A 26,349-nucleotide genomic window follows, 5' to 3' on the forward strand; every position below is an offset into this window, starting at 1 on the left:
GGGAACGCTTCGGGATCCCCCAGGAGGAAGTTGCTAATGTTGCTGTGGAGAGGGAAGTCTGGGGGTCTCTGGTGGAGCTACTGTCCCCGCGACCCCATTCAGGATAAGCGGTTGAAGATGGATGGATGGACAACATCAGCAGTTTCTCCATAGTCTCATGGATAAATGTCCGCCATATACTGTAGATACTGAGGTGATTGACTCATTCTGCTTCAGTACGGATCAGACTAGCAGTGATACGCTCAGGAATGTTTTTGATGATTTCTTTCTTTTTTTAATTCAATGAATATCAACCACTTTTCCTTCTCAGCACTGTCCTTTGCATCAACTTTCTTCCTTCCCGCGCTTGGGAAACAAAGTTATGTCTATCCTTAACTGTAAGTTAATGCGAGCAAGTAAAACCAAACGTTTTGTTCTGATCTTCCAGGGTATATTTTGACATTTTCTACGCCACAGGGCTGCTTGTCACTAAAATGTTTACCTGCGACTTAAAACACTACAATTAATCAAAAGACAGCTCTTATCTCAAAACACTCCTAAGTTGAGGTACTACTGTAATTCCTCTTGGTGAACCATTTCAAATCTCCTTGTTTTCTTTCTTTCTTTGCGGAATGAACCAGCACGCGATGATAATGCTGACGGATATATTCAGTTTATTTTATTTTCTGACTGGGTTTAAAATCCTACCAGAACTTAAAAGCTGCCCCTAAGTGCCTTGTCATACACACATATGAATATGAAAATAATAAGTAAAATACAATGAAGTCAAGAATGCAGTCTAAATTGGGTTACAAATACAGAGTACAAAGGCCGGAAAACACGTTAAAGACGGTAGTTTTTACTTGTTGGAGGCGATGATCTTGATGTACTGCAGGGCGCTGTGTGCGGCGGCGTTGTGAGCGTTGCTGTGGGAGATCCCAGTGCCGTGACACACGGTGACAGGAGAGGTGGACAGCTCTGCCAGGCACTGGTACTGCCCATTGGCCGTCAGCTCATCTACAAAGCACAGCCACAGGACTTCATCAGCACCCCCTCAGATTATGTTCATTGATCGCTCGGGCGCTGGCAGGCTTGGTCACCGTGAAAACCATCAGGTCAGTTATCGTGGTTTCACTCAAATAATTAACTGGGTGACAACACAGTAATTGCAGTGTTATTGTGGACAATAGCGAAGTGAATTATATTTATATAGCGCTTTTCTCTAGTGACTCAAAGCGCTTTTACATAGTGAAACCCAATATCTAAGTTACATTTAAACCAGTGTGGGTGGCACTGGGAGCAGGTGGGTAAAGTGTCTTGCCCAAGGACACAACGGCAGTGACTAGGATGGCGCAAGCGGGGATCGAACCTGGAACCCTCAAGTTGCGGCGACGGCCGCTCTACCAACCGTGCTATACCGCCCAATAGTGTAATAATACCAATGAAATCTACAGAAGATGTGCAATAGTGAATGTAAAATGCAGTTAAAAGATGAAAATACATTAGTTTGTTCTAACCAACTCAACATGGTCATTTGCTGGTTTGCTAATATCTCCCACCCACGACACTCGGACCTGCCGGAAAAAATGAGAACGTTCAGTGGAAGGCTCAGACTCCCAAAATGCAACACGGAACGACACAGGAAGTCCTTCAAACCGACAGCCATCAGACTGTATAATGCATAAGTTCCTTTTGACTGTACTTAAATGTATAATAGACTGTATTTCTATTATTCACATGTGAATAATGCTCTATAAATAGACTGTATTTATATTACCGGTATTCACATGTGAATAATGCTGTATAATAGACTGTATTTATGTTATTCACATGTGAATAATGCTGTATAATAGACTGTATCTATTATTATTCACATGTGAATAATGCTGTATAATAGACTGTATTTATGTTATTCACATGTGAATAATGCTGTATAATAGACTGTATTTATTATTCACATGTGAATAATGCTGTATAATAGACTATTAAAATTTTCCTGAGGGAACTCTCCTAAAGGAATCAATAAAGTACTATCTATCTATTTATATTATTCACATGTGAAGAATGTTGTATAATAGACTGTATTTATATTATTCACATGTAAATAATGCTGTATAATAGACTATTTATGTTATTCACATGTGAATAGTGCTGTATAATAGACTGTATTTATATTATTCACATGTGAATAATGCTGTATAATAGACTGTATTTATGTTATTCACATGTGAATAATAGACTGTATTTATGTTATTCACATGTGAATAATGCTGTATAATAGACTGTATTTATGTTATTCACATGTGAATAATGCTGTATAATACTGTATTTATGTTATTCACATGTGAATAATGCTGTATAATAGACTGTATTTATGTTATTCACATGTGAATAATGCTGTATAATAGACTGTATTTATATTATTCACATGTGAAGAATGCTGTATAATAGACTATATTATTCACATGTGAAGAATGCTGTATAATAGACTATTTATATTATTCACATGTGAATAATGCTGTATAATAGACTATATTATTCACATGTGAATAATGCTGTATAATAGACTGTATTTATGTTATTCACATGTGAATAATGTTGTATAATAGACTGTATTTATATTATTCACATGTGAATAATGCTTTATAATAGACTATATTTATGTTATTCACATGTGAATAATGCTGTGTAATAGACTGTATTTATATTATTCACATGTGAATAATGCTGTATAATAGACTGTATATATATTATTCACATGTGAATAATGCTGTATAATAGACTGTATTTATATTATTCACATGTAAAAAATACCTAAGTGTTTATTGTCTATTGTGAGCGAACTGTGGTGCTGAATTTCCCCCATGGATCAATAAAGTACTTTCTATTCTATTCTAATTAGATGTTTTCGAAACTGCAACCTGTGTCCAATGCCTGGTACTCTCTGCATCTGAGAGAAAGAGCCATTGCTTGTGTAAACATGGGAAGTCATTGTGTGCAATGTTGTTCTTTATGGTCAGAATTTTGCCATTGGGTTCATTGCAAAGGTTTTTCAGGTATTTTAAAAAGCTGATTACTGATACATCCGAAGATGCGTCTCCTTAAGTGACCGTGGCCTCGGCCAATGACAGTGACATTAAAAAAGCAAACGTACCGATATCTAAGTAGGCCACATCAAAGCTCTGCTCCAGAGACAGCTCAGACATCAGCTGGATGTAGTCTGTGTTGGGAATGCTCAGCGGGTTCCTCCTCAGTGCAGAGATCTTCTCTTCTGACGAGTTCCTGAGGTTCTCCAAGTGCACTCTGGGTTTAGGAGTCTGTCACATAGGAAAAAAGTAATCCGATACATTCTGCACAGCTTATCTATTCTTGAGTGAGTGACGAGTGGCGCACCCATGTGATTTCTGAGGAGCCTGACAGAGCTTTAAGCTTCTCCACCATTTTCTCTGCGGCCGCCTTCTTTGCCGCTTTTTTGGAGCTTCCTACCGCTGGGTGAGCAAAACATGAGGTGAACGACGACGAAGTGGCCCGGGATTATTAAAGCTCAGTGGCTTTCTACCTGTCTCTGACAGACACACCAGTCTACAGGTGACGGTGAATTCTCGCCTGTGCAGTGGGCCGGCCTCCTTTAAGACGATGTACTCGGGCAGACGCCAGCCTCTCAGCAAGGCCAGCTCCTACAAGGAAGGAGAAAATAAGTGCCAAATGGAGACAAATTTTCCCCTGCTGATTAAAAATGACAAATCTTAGAAAATAATAATAATATTAATAATAGATTTTATTTGTAAAAAGCACTTTACATTGAGCAAACAACCTCAAAGTGCTACAGTGTATTAAAAAAAAAAAAAGATAATAAAAATAAAAACTAGAACTAGCACGCATATATCTAAAAAAAAAAAAGGCTTTTTTAAAAAGAAGGGTTTTTATAATAATATAAATAAAAGGGTTATACATGTATAGCGCTTTTCTACCTTCAAGGTACTCAAAGCGCTTTGACAGTATTTCCACATTCACCCATTCACACACACATTCACACACTGATGGCGGGAGCTGCCATGCAAGGTGCTAACCAGCAGCCATCAGGAGCAAGGGTGAAGTGTCTTGCTCAAGGACACAACGGATGTGACTAGGATGGTAGAAGGTGGGGATTGAACCCCAGTAACCAGCAACCCTCCGATTGCTGGCACGGCCACTCTACCAACTTCGCCACGCCTTTTTAAAAGCATCCACAGTCTGTGGTGCCCTCAGGGAGAGCGTTCCACAGACTGGGAGCGGCGGAGCAGAAAGCCCGGTCTCCCATTGTTCGTAGCTTTGTCCTCTGAGGTTGGTGTCAAAATTGTGTCAATCAGGTTATTTACTCACCTGCAGTGTGCCCACTGCGTTGGGGTTTGTTTCTACTGCGTCATTGTCAGGCTTCACCACAGCACTCCTGTGGGACCAACATCACAACGTCCAATCAGGGAACTAAACAACAAGTCAGCCTTCTTTTGATGACAGAAGTAACGTAAATTAGGACTGTCAAAATGAATGAGTTACCACAAGTTGTTATATGTTCAGTGATCAGGTCAACGCATACGTGCAAGGCCATATATAAATACAATAAATGATCATTATTGATATTTGGTCTCAGAACCAAACACCTACCAATAGCTGTTTTTTTTTTTATACAATAGGAAAGTTAAAGGAGACCAATTACAATTTTAATCTACATTTAAAAGACTTCCTTTTAGTCTAGATATGTATTTGATCATCTTTGGTGTAGTTTGCTCCACAGTCACTTTTACAATCCCCTTTTTGAGTCCGTCTGCAAGATGTTGGTAGTAGTTTTTGCTTTTGTTTAGTTATCGAGTACTATTGACTTTGTTTTGCTCAATCAATTATATGTAATAAAAGAGAATGAGGTACTCATTTAAATATTGTGCTGATATTGTTAAACTGTCAATAGCACTCATAAATTAATTGAACAATGTACATTTAAAATATACGCCACAAACACATCCCCATCCAACGCCCTTGCCGTGAATCCCTTAGGGGTGATGGACAGATGGGCAGCGCCTGAAGAGCTGCAGCCTGCCACCGTGGCCCCCACTCCCTCCCCTCTGTTGCAAGTCTCGAGATGTTGTACTATGTACATGTGCTTTGCTATGGAGGTTTTTTCCCACTCCAGACTGTCTAGATTGTATTTTTTTACTCATCCTCCCCCCAGTGTTTACCTTTTTCCCCATCTTTTACGGTCAGCGTTCCTGTTCTGTAACCCTGTACTCTGTTTGTCTCATCTTGAACGAGTTTGTGCTGAAAACAAAGTTTTGTTGTACTTGTGCAATGACAATAAAGGCCTACCTACGTTTAATAAAATCGTATCGGACGATTTCACTCAATGATCGTATCGGAATTGATCGGAACATCCCTATTACTAACACATGGATCATAGTTTGACATGCAGAAAACAATGTGAAATACATATAAATGATGAATGAAATTAATAACTGAACTATAAAAGGGGACCTTTGATGATTTGAATCTACATTTACAATACTTCCTTCTGGTTTAGATAATATGCATTGGATATACTTTGGTGTAAATTCTGCTCCTCAGTCACTTTTATAACCCATTTTTTGAGTCTGTCTGCAAGATGTTGGTTTCTGGAGGTGTTCCCAGATTGCAAATGAAACCACCGTCTCCAAAAGTATCATCATTTACCTTGATGTCATTTTTTTCCAGGCACGGTCAAAAATAAATGTCAAACATTATACAGATTCACCCGGTCAAAACATTAGATACAACTGCACACTCACCAATCCACTCTGCATAAAGAAAAGTTTTTAGCAGCTTTTATGTCGTTGCATCTGGCACGCCTGTGTTTTTATGCACATGCCAAAATGACATGAAAATAATACTTTATTCTACCTTTTTTTGTGCTTCCTCTCCCTTTGGCTGAAACTAGGGCTGGACAATTAATCAAATTTTGATTTCGATTACGGCTTCTCACGATCATCAACATATTATTAGTGGGCCAAGCAGCATGAATGCAAAAACCTCAGCTTTTAACGGTGAAACAGATGAGTCAGCAGTTTAGTGTAAAAAAAGATCTTGTCTACTAAAAGTTTGGATTCTTTGATTGATTGATTGATTGAGAAGTTTGTTGACATCTTAAAGAATTTAATGCTTTAAAAAGGCAAATGGATGGCACAAAAACCCAAAAGGCCTGTTTCCATTGTGGTCCATTAAATATTCATCACATTTGATACATTCAATAATAAAAGATATATAACCAGTAACATGTATATACATTTTTTTGTTAAAAAATTGATAAATAATGTACATATACACAGTATACATGTCAGGTGATTTGAAAAACAATATATACAAAAAATGGGGGGCGGGGGGCAGGGGGGGTAAATACACTATGTACATCACTATGGTTTCTACTTTTTATTTGACACAGTGCTAGTATGTCTAATCAATACTAACTACACTCAACAAAAAAGTATGACATATGATTTTCGTGTTTACGTAATCGTGGACAGATTTGAGTCACAGAATTGACCAATAAAAAATAATCTGTTGTTAAAAACCGCAGATTATCAGGGAAATGGACATAAAGGTGACTAAAATGCTGTCATTGTGAGAAGAAACATTTGTTTCGGAAAAGAATGTGTCCGGTGTTATCTTCCCGGTTATTGTAACGCTACGTGTTTGACATTATTAAAGACTTTATCGTGTCCGGAAAATGACAGTTTGCCTTTTCTGTGGTATTGATGAGATTTAAAGGACTGTTGTGAGTCCCATGTTAATCTGATAAAACCTCTTTCTTGTTTGGAAGATACACACAATGGTAACTGTAATTTATTCCTGCACATAATAAATATTTATAAAGTGTTTGGATGTATTCATTTATATAAAATTGTCATTAAATGTAATATTGCCTAAAAAAAAGTGATTCAACGTAATATTTGACACATCTTATCTCTGCATATTCTACTAGAATACCCTTATGGGCATTACATATATAAAAAAATCAAGGACCTACTGTACTGTTTATTTGTTGAAATACCCTTTTTAGAGCAAATATCTACCCAAATGGCCACTTTATTGCTATCAGTATCAAAATATTACTTGAAATCAATTTTTGGCAGCAACAAAGTGGCTGTAAAGCTTTGTAAAGGGTATTTCAACAAGTAAACAGTTCAGTAGGTACCGTACTTGATTCTGATATATGTAATGCTCATAAGGTTATTCTAGTAAAAAAATGTGTGTGTAAATAGAAAAATATTAACAGATTGTAAATGGAGTATTGTTGGTGCTTTTTGGATGTTTATTTAGTGGGTTTTTATGGGTTCAATGGCATCATAGCTCTCATTGGCTGCATTGTAAGCAGACTTTGTTAGAATGCAAAATTAAAGACATTTGTGATCTTGTCTCTCATTAGGATTGTGAAGTATAGGCAACATAAAAAAAGAAAGAAAGTGATAATCCTTTTAAAAGGTCCTACTGTTACTTATCTTTACGCTCTTCAATGTTTCCTAAAAATTTACTGATAATTTCAAAAGGACAAGAAATGACAATTCCTGGAAGAGATTGTGTTTGACTTGCTGCAAATAGTCAACAGTTTTAAGGCGGACCATTTAGTTTGAGGTTGTGTTAAGTGTTAAAAAATGAATCCAGATTTGATTTGAGATATATATATATACTATATAAAGGTTTATTTGAAATAGGGATGGATACAGAAACATTGATATCTGAAACAGTTATCCAATGTATGCATTATAGTGTTTGTAGCCAAAGCTAATTTACAACACTTGTCCCCAACAACAACAACAACACAAATCTAACATCATTAAAATAGGAAAATAAAAAGAATGAGGCAAAGAGGAGTCGATAATAGTAACAATATAGACAAAGTGCAAACTAAATAAAAGTCAACAATAATAATAATAATAATAATAATAATAACACAGACAAAGTGCAAACTAGATAAGAACCAATTAGTAAATTGTAATGTACTTACGCTGCAGCAATATCCTCCTGAAGTATGTGCAGTGCAGCCTCAGCAGCCATGTGTTTGGCAGCCTTCTTACTGGATCCTTCCCCTGGAACAACAGCACACAGCAGTAAGCAACTCTTCAACAACGACAAACACTTTTGAGTGCAAGTGGGCGGAGCTACGGCTCACCTTTGCAGCTGACGTCTCCCACGGTTACACTAAAGACAAAGTTGGGCTGGTGGACCTCCCCTTCGGCTTTCTCCAGCACATAGGCGGGGATCTTGCCACTTTTAGTCCCGTACTCGTTCAGGATCTGGATAGGAGTCTTACTGGCACCGGCTTTCTGTACGTCATTTTTTGGGACGCTGTGTGAAGGCAAAGAACTGGAATGTCAACAATCAATCAATGTTTACTTATATAGCCCCAAATCACGAGTGTCTCAAAGGGCTGAACAAGCCACAACGACATCCTCGGCACAGATCCCACATCAGGGCAAGAAAAAACTCAACCCAATGGGATGACAATGAGAAACCTTGGAGGGGACCGCAGATGTGGGGACCCCACCCTGGGCGACCGGTGCAATGGACGTCGAGTGGATCTAGCATAATATTGTGAGAGTCCAGTCCATAGAGGATCTAACATAATAGTGTGTGAGTCCAGTCCATAGTGGATCTAACATAATAGTGTGAGAGTCCAGTCCATAGAGGATCTAACATAATAGTGTGAGAGTCCAGTCCATAGTGGATCTAACATAATAGTGTGAGCGTCCAGTCCATAATGGATCTAACATAATATTGTGAGAGTCCAGTCCATAGTGGATATAACATAATAGTGTGAAGAGTCCAGTCCATAGTGGATCTAACATAATAGTGTGAGAGTCCAGTCCATAGTGGATCTAACATAATAGTGTGAGAGTTCAGTCCATAGTGGGTCTAACATAATAGTGTGAGAGTCCAGTCCATAGTGGATCTAACATAATATTGTGAGAGTCCAGTCCATAGTGGATCTAACATAATAGTGTGAGAGTCCAGTCCATAGTGGATCTAACATAATAGTGAGAGAGTCCAGTCCATAGTGGATCTAACATAATAGTGTGAGAGTCCAGTCCATAGTGGATCTAACATAATAGTGTGAGAATCCAGTCCATAGTGGATCTAACATAATATTGTGAGAGTCCCGTCCATAGTGGATCTAACATAATAGTGTGAGAGTTTAGTCCATAGTGGATCTGACATAATATTGTGAGAGTCCAGTCCATAGTGGATCTAACATAATATTGTGAGTCCAGTCCATAGAGGATCTAACATAATATTGTGAGAGTCCAGTCCATAGTGGATCTAACATAATATTGTGAGAGTCCAGTCCATAGTGGATCTTACATAATATTGTGAGAGTATCCATGTGGCCCCCGATCCAAAATTAGTTTGACACCCCTGATGTAGACAAAAGCTCTGAGTCGGTCTGCATAAAGCCAAATATTTTGAAAAGTTAATTAATGCATATTGTTTTAATGTGTGGCCCCTTGAGACAAGAACATGTTGATTGACAGCCTAAAAGTAACACATCTTCCTACACTCGTTATTTTTTTTAGTTGTGTGCATTTTTATGTATAAAAAGATAAAAATCCAATCGCAATTTCGGAGAGAAAAAAAACCTCAACTATCGGTAGGTTTTTTTCCCTCAATCCTGGTCACTGCCGTAGCACCCTTGGGCAAGACGGACGGGGACGGCGTGGCGAAGTTGGTAGAGTGGCCGTGCCAGCAATCGGAGGGTTGCTGGTTACTGGGGTTCAATCCCCACCTTCTACCATCCTAGTCACGTCCGTTGTGTCCTTGGGCAAGACACTTCATCCTTGCTCCTGATGGCTGCTGGTTAGCGCCTTGCATGGCAGCTCCCGCCATCAGTGTGTGAATGTGTGTGTGAATGGGTGAATGTGGAAATAGTGTCAAAGCGCTTTGAGTACCTTGAAGGTAGAAAAGCGCTATAAAAGTATAACCCATTTATCATTTATTTATCATTTATAAGACACTTCACCCATATTTCTCCCAGTGCCACACACATTGGTTTTTATGTAGCTTAAATATGTAGATAATGGCTTCCACAATGTAAAGCGTTTTTAGTCTTTTGAGAAAAGGTGCTATATACACTACCGTTCAAAAGTTTGGGGTCACATTGAAATGTCCTTATTTTTGAAGGAAAAGCACTGTACTTTTCAATGAAGATAACTTTAAACTAGTCTTAACTTTAAAGAAATACACTCTATACATTGCTAATGTGGTAAATGACTATTCTAGCTGCAAATGTCTGGTTTTTGGTGCAATATCTACATAGGTGTATAGAGGCCCATTTCCAGCAACTATCACTCCAGTGTTCTAATGGTACAATGTGTTTGCTCATTGGCTCAGAAGGCTAATTGATGATTAGAAAACCCTTGTGCAATCATGTTCACACATCTAAAAACAGTTTAGCTCGTTACAGAAGCTACAAAACTGACCTTCCTTTGAGCAGATTGAGTTTCTGGAGCATCACATTTGTGGGGTCAATTAAACGCTCAAAATGGCCAGAAAAAGAGAACTTTCATCTGAAACTCAACAGTCTATTGTTGTTCTTAGAAATGAAGGCTATTCCACAAAATTGTTTGGGTGACCCCAAACTTTTGAACGGTAGTGTAAATATAATTCACTTCACTAAAAAAAGAATCATTAGAATTGCACTCATTAGAAGATTTTGATCGTAGATTAGATCAGTGTTTTTCAACCTTTTTTGAGCCAAGGCACATTTTTTTGCGTTGAAAAAATGCGGAGGCACACCACCAGCAGAAATCATAAAAAAACGAAACTCAGTTGACAGTAAAAAGTCGTTGTCGCAATTGCTGGATATGACTTTAAAGCATAACCAAGCATGCATCACTATAGCTCTTGTCTCAAAGTAGGTGTACTGTCACCACCTGTCACATCACGCCGTGACTTATTTTGACTTTTTTGCTGTTTTCCTGTGTGTAGTGTTTTAGTTCTTGTCTTGCGCTCCTATTTTGGTGGCTTTTTCTCTTTTTTTGGTATTTTCCTGCAGCAGTTTCATGTCTTCCTTTGAGCGATATTTCCCGCATCTACTTTGTTTTAGCAATCAAGAATATTTCAGTTGTTTTTATCCTTCTTTGTGTGGACATTGTTGATTGTCATGTCATGTTCGGATGTACATTGTGGACGCCGTCTTTGCTCCACAGTAAGTCTTTGCTGTCGTCCAGCATTCTGTTTTTGTTTACTTTGTAGCCAGTTTCGTTCTGCATAGTTCTCCCTAAGTTTCACTGCCTTTTCTTAGGGGCACTCACCTTTTGTTTATTTTTGGTTTAAGCATTAGTTAACTTTTTACCTGCACACTGCCTCCCGCTGTTTCCGACATCTACAAAGCAATTAGCTACCGGCTGATATGGAAGAGTATTACACGGTTACTCTGCCGAGCTCTAGACAACACAGACACTCAACAACAACACATAATTTGCAGATTATAATTACTGGTTTGCAAAAAAATATTGTTAACGCAAATAGGTGAAATGAGATAATCTCCCACGGCACACCAAACTGTATCTCACGGCACACTAGTGTGCCGCGGCACAGTGGTTGAAAAACACTGGATTAGATGACTGATGGTGTCATCACGAAGCAATTTTATCTTAGCGTCGCCAAATAATTTCAATGCAATTCTTGCTCAATCGAGCAATCGAGAGGTTTTCACGACACGAGTAGAGGTCTTAAGTGCAACATTCGAAATAATGATTATGACACGGCCCGTTAATTAGGCACATGATGGGGCAACAACAATGGAACGTAACACATTTTTTTGTTTGTTTCCACCAAAACTGTGATGTATCCAACATTTTGCAGCATTGCCCACGTCAATGCTAGACTTGAAAAAAAAAGCAATTTATAATGATAAGAATGTCAGTATGAAAGAGAGAAAGCAAACCTGGGCTGGGTGGCGGCCACGACTGACTGATGCAATTCCTGAGACATGTTCGCGCTTTTCTTGATGCCAACACGCAGGTGAAAGTTATGTCATGAAAGATGAACAATGTCTACAACTGTGTATCCGGGAGTATAATAGTGTTGTAAAAATGAATATAACCTGCGGAAGATACTAAAAAACCATAGTCTTCCGACCCGGAAAATTACTGCCCGTGTGGAATTAACATCCGGGTCAGCACGAGTCACGTGATATCACTTTCCAGGGTCACATTGTTTACCGCCCCCTGCTGTTAGAATATGTCATAGCATTTTAGGAACGATTTGACCAGTGGTTCTTAAAGGCCTACTGAAATGAATTTTTTTTATTTAAACGGGGATAGCAGATCTATTCTATGTGTCATACTTGATCATTTCGCGATATTGCCATATTTTTGCTGAAAGGATTTAGTATAGAACAACGACGATAAAGATTGCAACTTTTGGTATCTGATAAAAAAAAGGCTTGCACCTACCGGAAGTAGCGTGACGTAGTCAGTTGAACATATACGCAAAGTTCCCTATTGTTTACAATGATGGCCGCATGAAGTGAGAGAGATTCGGACCGAGAAAGCGACAATTTCCCCATTAATTTGAGCGAGGATGAAAGATTTGTGGATGAGTAAAGTGCAAGTGAAGGACTAGTGGGGAGTTGAAGCTATTCAGATAGGGAAGATGCTGTGAGAGCCGGGGGTGACCTGATATTCAGCTGGGAATGACTACAACAGTAAATAAACACAAGACATATATATACTCTATTAGCCACAACACAACCAGGCTTATATTTAATATGCCACAAATTAATCCTGCATAAAAACACCTGCGTGTTTGTTATGCTAGCTCCTAGCTCCTCTGCTAGCTCCTAGCTCCATAGAACACGCCAATACAATTCAAACACCTGATCAACACACACAATCACTCAGCCCAAAAGACCGTTTACCTAACCCAAGGTTCATAAAGCTTATATATTTTTAAAAAGTTACGTACGTGACGCGCACATACGGTCAAGTTATCGAATGTTTAGCAGCCAAGGCTGCATACTCACGGTACCTGATATTCAGCTGGGAATGACTACAACAGTAAATAAACACAAGACATATATATACTCTATTAGCCACAACACAACCAGGCTTATATTTAATATGCCACAAATTAATCCTGCATAATAACACCTGCGTGTTTGTTATGCTAGCTCCTAGCTCCTCTGCTAGCTCCTAGCTCCATAGAACACGCCAATACAATTCAAACACCCGATCAACACACACAATCACTCAGCCCAAAAGACCGTTCACCTAACCCAAGGTTCATAAAGCTTATATATTTTTAAAAAGTTACGTACGTGACGCGCACTTACGGTACGGTACGTGTTATGCTAGCTCCTAGCTCCTCTGCTAGCTCCTAGCTCCATAGAACACGCCAATACAATTCAAACACATGATCAACACACACAATCACTCAGCCCAAAAGACCGTTCACCTAACCCAAGGTTCATAAAGCTTATATATTTTAAAAAAGTTACGTACATACGCAAAAAAAAAGCCAAAGCTGCATACTCACAGTAGCACGTCTGCGTCTTTGTCATCCAAATCAAAGTAATCCTGGTAAGAGTCTGTGTTGTCCCAGTTCCCTACAGGCGTCTGTGTATCCAAATCAAAAGTCCTCCTGGTTAGAGTCTCTGTTATCCGAGTTCTTCCATCTTGACTGCATCTTTCGGGAATGTAAACAAAGAAGCGCCGGCTGTGTACTGTTGTGGCTGACTACGTTCGAAAAATACGTCCATTTCGCACCGACAACTTTCTTCTTTGCTTGCTTGGCTTCCTTCTCCATAATGCAATGAACATGATTGAAACAGATTCACGAACACAGATGTCCAGAATACTGTGGAATTATGAAATGAAAACAGAGCTTTTTCATATTGGCTTCAATGTGGAAGGCATACCCGTGTTCGTCGGGCTACGTCACGCGCATACGTCATCCTCAGAGGCGTTTCGAACCGGAAGTTTAGCGGCAAATTTAAAATGTCACTTTATAAGTTAACCCGGCCGTATTGGCATGTGTTATAATGTTAAGATTTCATCATTGATATATAAACTATCAGACTGCGTGGTCGGTAGTAGTGGGTTTCAGTAGGCCTTTAACCTTGTTGGAGGTACCGAACCCCACCAGTTTCATATGCGCATTCACCGAACCCTTCTTTAGTGGAAAAAAAAATAATACAAATTTTTTTTCAAATTCAAGACAAAGTTATATGTTTTTTGGTAACACTTTAGTATGGGGAACATATTCTAAGTAACAAAGACTTAATTTAGAGTTATTTGTTTAGGGTTAGAGTTACAGGGTTAGGGCCAGGGTTATAATAAGGCCATGCCGAATAAGGCATTAATAAGTACTTAATAATGACTAGTCAAGAGCCAATATGTTACAAATTTGCATGTTAATAAGCAACTAATTAATGGTGAATATGTTCCCCATACTAAAGTGTTACCATGTTTTTTTACCGGTGCACAAAATGAACCGTGCATGAACATCACCTTGTTCAAAGAACAAAACCAACACAGTGCATAAACTCACAACAAATTGCACACCTGCAAATCAGTGTGACTTCTGCTGTTGCCGTATCCGTAATACGCCGATAGGGAGAAGTTTGTATTTACACGATGAGTCCGGTGTGTTTTGACCTCCGCCACACCCCTGAGCCCGACTTACCGTACTCCTAGGGTTCCATTGAACCCAGGTTAAGAACCACTGGATTTGACTGATGTAGAGTTACTACTACTACTACTACTTGGTACTTTTGAAAAGCAGATAATTATACTCATGATAATTTGTGTGAATATTAATATTAATCAATCAAACTGCAGTCCCCTCCAAGGTTTCTCATTGTCATCCCATTGGGTTGGGTTTTTTCTTGCCCTGATGTGGGATCTGAGCCGGGGGATGTCGTTGTGGCTTGTGCAGCCCTTTGAGACACTCGTGATTTAGGGCTAAATAAGTAAACATTGATTGATTGATATATATATATATATATATATATATATATATATATATATATATATATATATATATATATATATATATACATATATATATATATATATATATATATATATATATATATATATATATATATATATATATATATGGAAGAGGGACAAGCTTCAGGTGTCACTCCAGATTTTAAAGGACAGGTTGATTGGCAACACTAAATGGTCCCTAGTGAGTGAATGTGAGTGTGAATGTTGCCTATCTGTGTTGGCCCTGCGATGAGGTGGCGACTTGTCCAGGGTGTAGCCCGATTGTAGCTGAGATAGGCTCCAGCGTCCCCCGCGACACCAAAACGGTCACTTTAAAAAACAACAACCTTGTGCAAACGATCAACTGTACACACTCACTCTTAGAACCCAAAAGGGACCCACTCATAAAAGTGCCATAGGTCAGCAATATATATATATATATATATATATATATATATATATGTGTGTATATATATATATATATATATATATATATGTGTGTATATATATATATATATATATATATATATATATATATATATATATATATATATACTGTATATATATGATGGATTTTTCTTACATAACAGGCTCTAGTCCAGTGGTTCTTAACCTGGATTTGATCAAACCCTAGGGGTTCGGTGAGTCGGGCTCAGGGGTTCGGGGGAGGTCAAGACACACCCGACTCATCGTGTAAATAAAAACTTCTCCCTATCGGCGTATTACGGATACGGCAACAGCAGAAGTCACACTGATTTGCAGGTGTGTAATTTGTTGTGAATTTATGCACTGTGTTGATTTTGTTCTTAGAACAAGGTGGTGTTCATGCACGGTTCATTTTGTGCACCAGTAAAAAAACATGGTAACACTTTAGTATGGGGAACATATTCACCATTAATTAGTTGCTTATTAACATGCAAATTAGTAACATATTGGTTCTTAACTAGTCATTATTAAGTACTTATTAATGCCTTATTCGGCATGGCCTTATTATAACCCTAACCCTCTAACCATGGCCCTAACCCCCTAACCCTATCCAAATAACTCTAAATTAAGTCTTTGTTACTTAGAATATGTTCCCCTAGTGTCCAAAAAACTCTAAATGAAATCTTTGTTACTTAGAATATGTTTCCCATACTAAAGTGTTACCAAAAACATATAACTTTGTCTTGAATTTGAAAAAACCCCAACATTTTATTTTTCACTAAAGAAGGGTTCGGTGAATGCGCATATGAAACTGGTGGGGTTCGGTACCTCCAACAAAGTTAAGAACCACTGCTCTAGTCTATAGAGACACATACAGTATTACCTTATAACATCATTTGAAAATTCAATTTTACATGGGGCGGTATAGCTCGGTTGGTAGAGTGGCCGTGCCAGCAACTTGAGGGTTCCAGGTTCGATCCCCGCTTCCGCCATCCTAGTCGCTGTCGTTGTGTCCTTGGGCAAGACACTTTACCCACCTGCTCCCAGTGCCACCCACACTGGTTTAAATGTAACTTAGATATTGGGTTTCACTATGTAAAAGTGCTTTGAGTCACTAGAGAAAAGCGCTATATAATTCACTTCACTACATGACAATTTTACATGACAGGGGACATCATAAACTTCGATTATTATTTACATTATGATCTTTTTTTTCCAGTAATTATGTTTAATGGTGTAATCATGGACATGGCAATGACATTTTTAATCATCCAGAAATGTTTTGTGTTTCATGTTGTTGTCGAGAAGGCATGTCCCGTTTAATAATCTGACCCAGGATCAGATTTGTGAGTCACGTGCTTAAATAAAAGTGCAGCACACAAGTGCACATTTGCACATTTTAAGAAGGCTATCCTTCTTTCACTGTTGATAATGAAGTGAATTAATTAACTAACTCATATTATGTTCTACAACATATGGTGAAGTAAATAGTGGTATTTCAGTTTGAGCACATAATAAGATAAGGCCCCTTAGTTTGATATTCGCAGGTGGATTGGATCACTTCTTGTATAAAAGAGGCCCTAATTGGGACTTCGGAATGCAAAAATGATTACCATAAAATATTCAACATAAAGTAGCAAGAAACACGTCAATAATGAATAAAGCAAAATATGTTCTAGAACAAAAATCACTTCATATTCTCTACTGCTCACTAGTGTTACATATCTGAGTTATTGTGTAGAAATATGGGAAACAACTACACATGTGCACTTCATTCATTAACTGTGTTACAAAAAAGATCAATTAGAATAATACATAATGTTGGATATAGAGAACATACAAATCCTTTATTTATTAAAGGCCTACTGAAATTAATTTTTTTTTATTTAAACGGGAATAGCAGATCCATTCTATGTGTCATACTTGATCATTTCGCGATATTGCCATATTTTTGCTGAAAGGATTTAGTAGAGAAAATCGACGATAAAGTTCGCAACTTTTGCTCGCTGATAAAAAAAAGCCTTGCCTGTACCGGAAGTAGCGTGACGTCACAGGAGCTAGTATTCCTCACAATTCCCCGTTGTTTACAATGGAGCGAGAGATTCGGAGCGACAAAGCGACGATTACCCCATTAATTTGAGCGAGGATGAGAGATTCGTAGATGAAGAACCTTACAGTGAAGAACTTGAGAGGCAGTGATGGACGTATCTTTTTTCGCTCTGACCGTAACTTAGGTACAAGCTGGCTCATTGGATTCCACACTCTCTCCTTTTTCTATTGTGGATCACGGATTTGTATTTTAAACCACCTCGGATACTATATCCTCTTGAAAATGAGAGTCGAGCACGCGAAATGGACATTCAAAGTGACTTTTTATCTCCAAGACAATACATCAGTGACACACTTAGCTACTGAGCTAACGTGATAGCATCGTTCTCAAATGAAGATAGAAACAAAATAAATAAACCCCTGACTGGAAGGATAGACAGAAGATCAACAATACTATTAAACCATGTACATGTAACTACACGGTTAAAAATTCTCAGCCTGGTAAGGCTTAACAATGCTGTTGCTAACGACGCTAAGGCTAATTTAGCAACTTAGCAACCGGACCTCACAGAACTATGATAAAAACATTAGCGCTCCACCTACGCCAGCCAGCCCTCATCTTCCCATCAACAGCCGTGCTCACCTGCGTTCCAGCGATCGACGGCGCGGCGAAGGACTTCATCCGTGGGTTTGCTGGCAAGCATCGGCTAGGCGTAGTAAGTAGTCCTTGTTGTGTTGCTGTAAGTATTGTACTTAGCCGCTAATACACCGATCGATCCCACCTACAACGTTCTTCTTTGCAGCCTCCATTGTTCATTAAACAAATTGCAAAAGATTCACCAACACAGATGTCCACAATACTGTGGAATTTTGTCGAAGAAAACAAGAGGTTTTTATATCGGGTCAGATGGGGTCCAACCACTTCCGTGGATTTTGTGACGTCACGCGCATAAATCATATCCAAAGGAGTTTTTCAACCGGAAGTGTGGCGGGAAATTTAAAATTGCACTTTATAAGTTAACCCGGCCGTATTGGCATGAGTTGCAATGTTAAGATTTCATCATTGATATATAAACTATCAGAATGTGTGGTTGGTAGTAGTGGCTTTCAGTAGGCCTTTAAATCACAATTATTGAAAATCAACGATTTGGTGCATTTGTTAACATCTAAAATGATGTACAAAGCAAACTAGAACCTGCTAGCCAAGAATGTACAACAATTCTTCTCAACAAAAGAGGAGAAATATAACCTTAGAGGAAAAATGTAATTTAAAACATTTGTATGCACGTACAACACTTAAAACCTTTAGTATATCAGTATGTTGAATTAAATTATGGAACAAAATAAGCAAAGAAATGAAACAAAGCACCAATATGATTCAGTTTAAGAGACTGTTCAAACGGAAAGTGTTCACAAAGTATACAGAACAAGAGTTATGATGAACATCTTGAACCCATTTTTTCCCTTTTTTAAACAAATATTATTTATGTATTTAATAATTGTTTGCTTACTATGGTATATTATTTATTTATTCACTGTTCTGTTACAGAGAACAAGGAAATTGGATAAAATTGCTATAGAATGAAAAGGGGTAGGATTAAATAAACTCTGCTTCTTCCTATTCCTTTACGGACGTGCTGTAATGAAACAACTGGAGTTGTGCGATGCATTACATTGTATCGTATGCATGTTCCACATAAACTGAAACTGAAATATCCTTGAGAGGAGACTACCTGTCTAGCTCAACGCCAACATTTGAGTTATGACTTAAAGCAGTTGTTTTCCAGACACTTACACACGAACATCTCCTCACATGGTCAGGTTGTGCTGTCCTGACGTAGCACACACCCAGACAGAGAAAGAAGGAATAAAAGACTGGTGGTTTGGCTTCTCCAGTTCAGGAGTCCTTCATTTTTTTTTACCTAGGTTCTTCCGGGTACTGCACACCTGTTTAAAGACGCTCGCTTGTAATAAATCAACTTTTGGTTCAGTAAAAGCGTCTCCGACGTCTCTTTTGATCCAGCCGCACAACCGGGTCATCCTTCTGTCCGGACGAGGTATTGACAAGACCAGAAATACACTTCAATATACACACTGTGCTGAGGACTCCATTACAGTGTTATTAATACCTTCAAACAAAATACAACCATCTTTGTTCATGACGCTGCCCAAGAACAACATTCAGTACAGTATTGTATCGTTATATATGTTGTGTTTATTTGCAAGGCAGTGTGGCTTTTTTCAAGATGTTTTGGTCTTCATGGTTTTGATGTGGCCTTTGTGCCTCACTCGGAAGCTTAGCCGCAACCGGGAGTTCCCCCCTGAGCTGTTGAACTTGAAGAACTCTGGAGGCAACACACACACACACACACACACACACACACACACACACACACACACACACACACACACACACACACACACACACACACACACACACACACACACACACACACACACACACACACACATATTGGTTATCATTTGGAATGGGGACCAAGTTTTTGATCATCACTTGTGGGGACCACCCTTTCTACAGGTTGTGGAGGCATAAAAAAAATGGTGTAAAATGGCCACTGCCCAGTTAGCTCATACACGTCTTTAAATCTCTGGATTGATGAAGTAATGTGCTGATCATTCTTACTGGGGACCCTGGGGAAAAAGAGTTAATATGGTTCATGGGGACCAAATTTAAATAGTTTTGCATAATTCACACACATTTGTATGTGACTACTGTGGAAGGAAGCAGATAGGTTTAAGAGCTATTTCTTTTTAAATAGCCATGTTTAGAGTATTTAGTACTTTTCCTTTGTTTATTCTACCAGTCTCTCTTTGTCTTCAGATTGTCTGTTTTATGTCTCCACTTGGAATGTGAAAACCTCCCCCATTTGTTTCTTATCAATGTTGAAAGGGGGGGAGATGGGGGCTTTCTTTTGTGTGAAAAGAGTGTGTTTTTCCTTTGGAATGCCAGATCAACTAGAGCAGTCGATATGAATGTATTGATTAAGTTGATCTCCTAAAGCTTTGGTATATACTTGAAAATATTCCAATTCTGTCTTGATGGTCCTTCTTACTCAGCATATATAGATAGATAGATAGTACTTTATTGATTCCTTCAGGAGATGTCATCGAAAGGGATTGACCAGTAAATTAGATTCCCTTGGAGGAAGAACTGGTCCGACGCAACACTACTGAGGACCATTTGAAAAGAAAAAAAAGTTCAAAAGAAATATGACATGATCCTCAGAATACAGCACTACAGCTGTCCTCTTATAGGAAGTTTCACCACTCAAATGTTCAAACAAATCCTGCATCTTCTGTGACATTACGGAAAACTGCTATTTAGCAGTATTGAAGTTGTCTGCAACTCCAAATACCATATATAGAAGGATGGAAAATTCTGAATGTGAATCATACTTTAAGGTAATAATGTTTTATAATCATGCTGTATGAAAATGTCATCCTAAGGAACACTAAACCAGATTTTGTTTTTGGAAAAATATATTAGTTTTAACTAAGGATGGATACCATACAGAATCGCAGTACTATTAAAGGCCTACTGAAATGAAATTTTCTTATTTAAACGGGGATAGCAGATCCATTCTATGTGTCATACTTGATCATTTCGCGATATTGCCATATTTTTGCTGAAAGGATTTAGTAGAGAACATCGACGATAAAGTTCGCAACTTTTGGTCGCTGATAAAAAAAAGCCTTGCCTGTACCGGAAGTAGCGTGATGTCGCAGGTTGAAAGGCTCCTCACATTTACACCAGCAGCGAGAGCGATTCGGACCAAGAAAGCAGACTATTACCCCATTAATTTGAGCGAGGATAAAAGATTTGTGGACGAGGAACGTGAGAGTGAAGGACTAGAGTGCAGTGCAGGACGTAGCTTTTTTCGCTCTGACCGTAACTTAGGTACAAGCTGGCTCATTGGATTCCACAGTTTCTCCTTTTTCTATTGTGGATCACGGATTTGTATTTCAAACCACCTCGGATACTATATCCTCTTGAAAATGAGAGTCGAGAACGCGAAATGGACATTCACAGTGACTTTTATCTCCAAGACAATACATCAGTGAAGCACTTTAGCTACGGAGCTAACGTGATAGCATCATGCTTAAATGCAGATAGAAACAAAATAAATAAGCCCCTGACTGGAAGGATAGACAGAGGATCAACAATACTACCAAACTCTGGACCTGTAACCACACGGTTAATGCTGTACCGCCGGACGAAGCCTAGCAATGCTGTTGCTAGTGACGCCATTGAAGCTAACTTAGCTACGGGACCTCGACAGAGCTATGCTAAAAACATTAGCTATCCACCAACGCCAACCCTCATCTGCTCATCAACACCCGTGCTCACCTGCGTTCCAGCGATCGACGGAGCGACAAAGGACTTCACCCGATCATCGATGCGGTCGGCGGCTAGCGTCGGATAGCGCGTCTGCTATCCAACTCAAAGTCCTCCTGGTTGTGTTGCTGCAGCCAGCCGCTAATACACCGATCCCACCTACAGCTTTCTTCTTTGCAGTCTCCATTGTTCATTAAACAAATTGCAAAAGATTCACCAACACAGATGTCCAGAATACTGTGGAATTTTGTGATGAAAACAGAGTTGTTTGTATTGGGATACAATGTGTCCGAATACTTCCGCTTCAACCATTGACGTCACGCGCAAACGTCATCATACCTAGACGTTTTCAACCGGAAGTTTAGCCGGAAATTTAAAATTGCACTTTGGCATGTGTTGCAATGTTAAGATTTCATCATTGATATATAAACTATCAGACTGTGTGGTTGGTAGTAGTGGGTTTCAGTAGGCCTTTAATGCCAGGATAACACATGTTTCACTTTTCAAGAAAATTAATTTTCTCTTTTACCAATATTTGAAACACGTAAACAAAGTAACCCAAATTTCCCTGTTGTGGGATCAATAAAGGATTATCTTATCTTACCTTGAACGACAGAAATAAAATACAAACTCATTTAAACTTTTATTTTTACTTTTTATTTTTAACAACATTGAACATAAAGAACGTTATGGGGACCAGGTGGAAGTGATTAACTACACACGGAAGAAGTGTGAGCAGAGCAGCGAGTGCAGTACCAGCTACAGCCCGATGAGGGGGCTGCTGTGCAAATGTCTCACACTCAAACTAACCAGTAAACATGTTTTATGGGCCAAAGCTTAAAAAATCACTTCGGCATCTTCAGAATGGATCTGACTATCATTTAAAAAGGTTTCCCTTTAGGGGACCTGTTTTTTTGTCCCCATACCGTCAGAGGTCCCCTAAAGGTGACTGTGTAAACAGAGCGATGTCCCCATTAAGTAAGCATTGCCAGAACACACACACACACACACACACACACACACACACACACACACACACACACACACACACACCCACACACACTACATTATTTGACCGCTTTACAGTGTCAAATTTACATTTTAAAATATTTTGTAATTATTGCTCTAAATAATAGGATATAATAGGATCTAATACGAGTGTGCTGTTGATACTGTATGAAACAGTCGGTCATGCTCTATACCAGGGGTGTCAAACATACGTCCCGCGGGTCGGATCAGGCCCGCGAACAGGTTTTATCCAGCCCGCGGGATGAGTTTGCTAAGAATAAAAATTAGCCGAAATTTTTGAATGAAAGAAACTGCTGTTTTAAATGTGTCCACTAGATGTCGCAATAGCAATTCTTTGTATCTTTGTAGATGACGCTACATATGTAAAAAAGAAAATAAACCACATGTTAGTGCGCCAGTCGAGGAAAATGAGCAAACTACATAAATAACATCCTGTAATTTGATTTTGATATTATTTTTTATCGTGATGGATTGAAAATGAACACCAATGAGTTGACTGATGAACATAATCACAGAAAGTATAAGTAACGAAAAATAAAGATATATGTAAGTGTAAAAAAATAAAAACCAACAACATTATGATTTGTACATTTTCAGAATGTGCTTGCTCTATTTATATACAAAGAAAACAATCTGAAATTGTCTTTATTTTTAAGTTATAGTGCCGCGATTTTACCAGTCCAGCCCACTTGGGAGTAGATTTTTCTCCACGTGGCCCCCCATCTATAATGAGTGTGACACCCCTGCTCTATAGCATAAAGAACTAGTTTCACTTTCACTTTTGAATGATGTGTTAAAATTAGAGATGTCGATAAATGCTTTAAAAAAAAATTTAAAAACGAAAATTATCGGTATCGGTTTCAAAAAGTAAAATGTATGACTTTTTAAAACGCCGCTGTGTACACGGACGTAGGGAGAAGTACAGAGCGCCAATAAACCTTAAAGGCACTGCCTTTACGCGCCGGCCCAATCACATAATATCTACGGCTTTTCACACACACAAGTGAATGCAACGCATACTTGGTCAACAGCCATACAGGTCACACTCAGGGTAGCTGTATAAACAACTTTAACACTGTTACAAATATGCGCAACACTGTGAACCCACACCAAACAAGAATGACAAACACATTTCGGGAGAACATCCGCACCGTAACACAACATAAACACAGCAGAACAAATACCCAGAACCCCTTGCAGCACTAATACACCCCCCACTACCCCCCCTCCAAACTTAACCTTGCCCCCCCCCCCCAATCCCGCCCACCTCAACCTCCTCATGCTCTCTCAGGGAGAGCATGTCCCAAATTCCAAGCTGCTGTTTTGAGGCATGTTAAAAAAAATAATGCACTTTGTGACTTAAATAATAAATATGGCAGTGCCATGTTGGCATTTTTTTTCCATAACTTGAGTTGATTTATTTTGGAAAACCTTGTTACATTGTTTAATGCATCCAGCGGGGCATCACAACAAAATTAGGCATAATAATGTGTTAATTCCACGACTGTATATATCGGTATCGGTTGATATCGGAATCGGTAATTAAGAGTTGGACAATATTGGAATATCGGATATCGGCAAAAAAGCCATTATCGGACATCTCTAGTTAAAATATTTTTTTCCCACACTTTACAGTACGGTGCATGGCATAAATTACAATGACACATTGTAATACATATCACAATGTAAGGTTGTGCAAATAAAAATCAAATGTCTTCAATAAAAAATATGTTGAGTAATTGTATCTGTTTGCCATATTTAAAACATATCCAACTGGCTAGCATTTGACTGTAAATACTGCAAAACAGTATTTACAGTAAGTAGTGGAATTCATGAATTATTTCATGAATTAACTGTAAACTAATTAGCATATTTGACAGGGTAGTACTATAATACTAACGTCGGTCTACTAAGTATTATTGTCGATGATAATAATAATAAAGTATTTTTTGGATGGAAATGATGCAAAAAAAAAAAAAAGAAAAAAAAAAAGAAGAAAAAAAAGAGTTGTGATAAATGAAAAAAACAGAATGTTTTTCATATCCATGACCTCCTGTTACTTAATGCACAATCTGAGCGTTCGAAAACATTTCTGGATAATAAACAAAATAACAATAAAAGTAAATACTTTACGGTACACACTTTAAATGTGCCTGTAAAACTGCACTGCAACTCCAAATGAATGAATAATGTTCATGTTGTAGATGTAAACAATAGCAATATGAGTATTTCTATGAATATTTGAAATCAGGTTTATTAAAATCCATTCTCTGCATGGAACATGTGTGGGCGTGGACACTCACCGTCAGTGGTGAGGGAGTGGACGCGGGTCACGTGTCGGCGTCCGAGGCCGTGGCTCCTGGACATGACGCAGTCCAAATAGTTGATCCAGAAGACCCGGGCCAGGTCCCAGAACAGGGCCGTGTGCTTGCTGTTGTCCGACGACCTGAGGACCACCATGAGGTCCCAGAAGGCTGGCACGGTGTCGGCGACCCTCGGGGAGCGCATCTCCAGCAGCAGCGCCGACGACGAGTCCCAGCACTGCGGGTTGGCGCGGGGGACCGCCAGGGGGTCTACCTGGCCCGGCTTCTGGCTCTGCAGAGGGACGGCGCACACGTAGCTCAGCACCAACACCGTGGCCGCCGGCTTGTTCAGCGCCATGGGGGCCATCTGCGGGGCGGGCCAGTCGAGCAAAAACTACTTTGATATTTCAATTGGGATGTGCAATTTTGATAACGCAGCCAGGAGAAATAAGAGGAGGCGAACATGAGATGAAAACTGCGCACTTACCGTAAAAAAACGCTGATTGGAGTCGTCACCGCCTCGTCTTTCCTTTTGCAAACACGCAACTCTGTTGTTTGCAACCTGTTCCCAATCTCAAGCTGTCTTTAATACTTTGAAGCGAGTGATCATTAGTCATATGAGGACTGAAGATTGTACCTGCGGGAGGAAGGGCCTGTTGAATCACTCGGGAGGAAACACTTGCCTATCATTTGTCAATGCTGCTGCTGCGAAGAATGCTTCTGATCACTCCCCTGGAGGAGAATTCTACTAACACAGGGGTCGGCAACCCAAAACGTTTGACAGAGCCGTATTGGACCAAAAAAACTAAACACTAATCTGTCTGGAGCCGCAAAAAATGAAAAGCCATATATAAGTCTTATAATGAAAGTAACGCATTATGTGTCTAATAGCCTACTATCAAAATGAGTATTTGTCACAGGCTGAAACAAATCTTCGTTGACAGAAATGTTGAAATGTAATATTTATTCTACACATTTTTACAACATTATAAACCATTAGTAAACCAGAGGCTACTCAGAAGGTGAGATAACTCCTGAAAATGACTATGTGGAGGGGGGCGCGGAACGGGATGTGCAAGGACCGGCCTCGAAGACAGCGACAGGTGAGTGGATGGCCCAGGTGGGCCTTGTTATCTAATCACCTGTCGCCTTTATTAGCAGCAGCCGGAACGAGACACGGAGGTTGGAGTTGGAGGTGCTGATGAGCGGA

The 26,349-nt window shown here is 39.1% G+C and overlaps 2 protein-coding genes across 2 annotated transcripts; both read right to left on the reverse strand.

Moving 5' to 3' along the window:
* Positions 1 to 633: 633 nt before the first annotated feature.
* prkra (protein kinase, interferon-inducible double stranded RNA dependent activator) lies at positions 634 to 12,165 on the reverse strand. Its single transcript, XM_062070689.1, has 8 exons — positions 11,927 to 12,165; positions 8,153 to 8,328; positions 7,988 to 8,069; positions 4,342 to 4,408; positions 3,539 to 3,656; positions 3,373 to 3,467; positions 3,134 to 3,296; positions 634 to 996 (listed from the first exon to the last, which is right to left on the reverse strand). The coding sequence occupies exons 1-8, from the start codon at positions 11,971 to 11,973 to the stop codon at positions 839 to 841; spliced, it is 906 nt and encodes a 301-aa protein (XP_061926673.1). The 5' UTR covers positions 11,974 to 12,165; the 3' UTR covers positions 634 to 838.
* Positions 12,166 to 25,092: 12,927 nt separating this feature from the next.
* LOC133664289 (protein FAM237A-like) lies at positions 25,093 to 25,706 on the reverse strand. Its single transcript, XM_062068799.1, has 2 exons — positions 25,627 to 25,706; positions 25,093 to 25,506 (listed from the first exon to the last, which is right to left on the reverse strand). Exon 2 carries the CDS (start codon positions 25,504 to 25,506, stop codon positions 25,093 to 25,095), a length of 414 nt encoding a protein of 137 aa, XP_061924783.1. The 5' UTR covers positions 25,627 to 25,706.
* Between the last annotated feature and the right edge of the window lie 643 nt (positions 25,707 to 26,349).

This window comes from Entelurus aequoreus, linkage group LG14 (assembly GCF_033978785.1).
Source record: "Entelurus aequoreus isolate RoL-2023_Sb linkage group LG14, RoL_Eaeq_v1.1, whole genome shotgun sequence".
Taxonomy (NCBI): Eukaryota; Metazoa; Chordata; class Actinopteri; order Syngnathiformes; family Syngnathidae; genus Entelurus; species Entelurus aequoreus.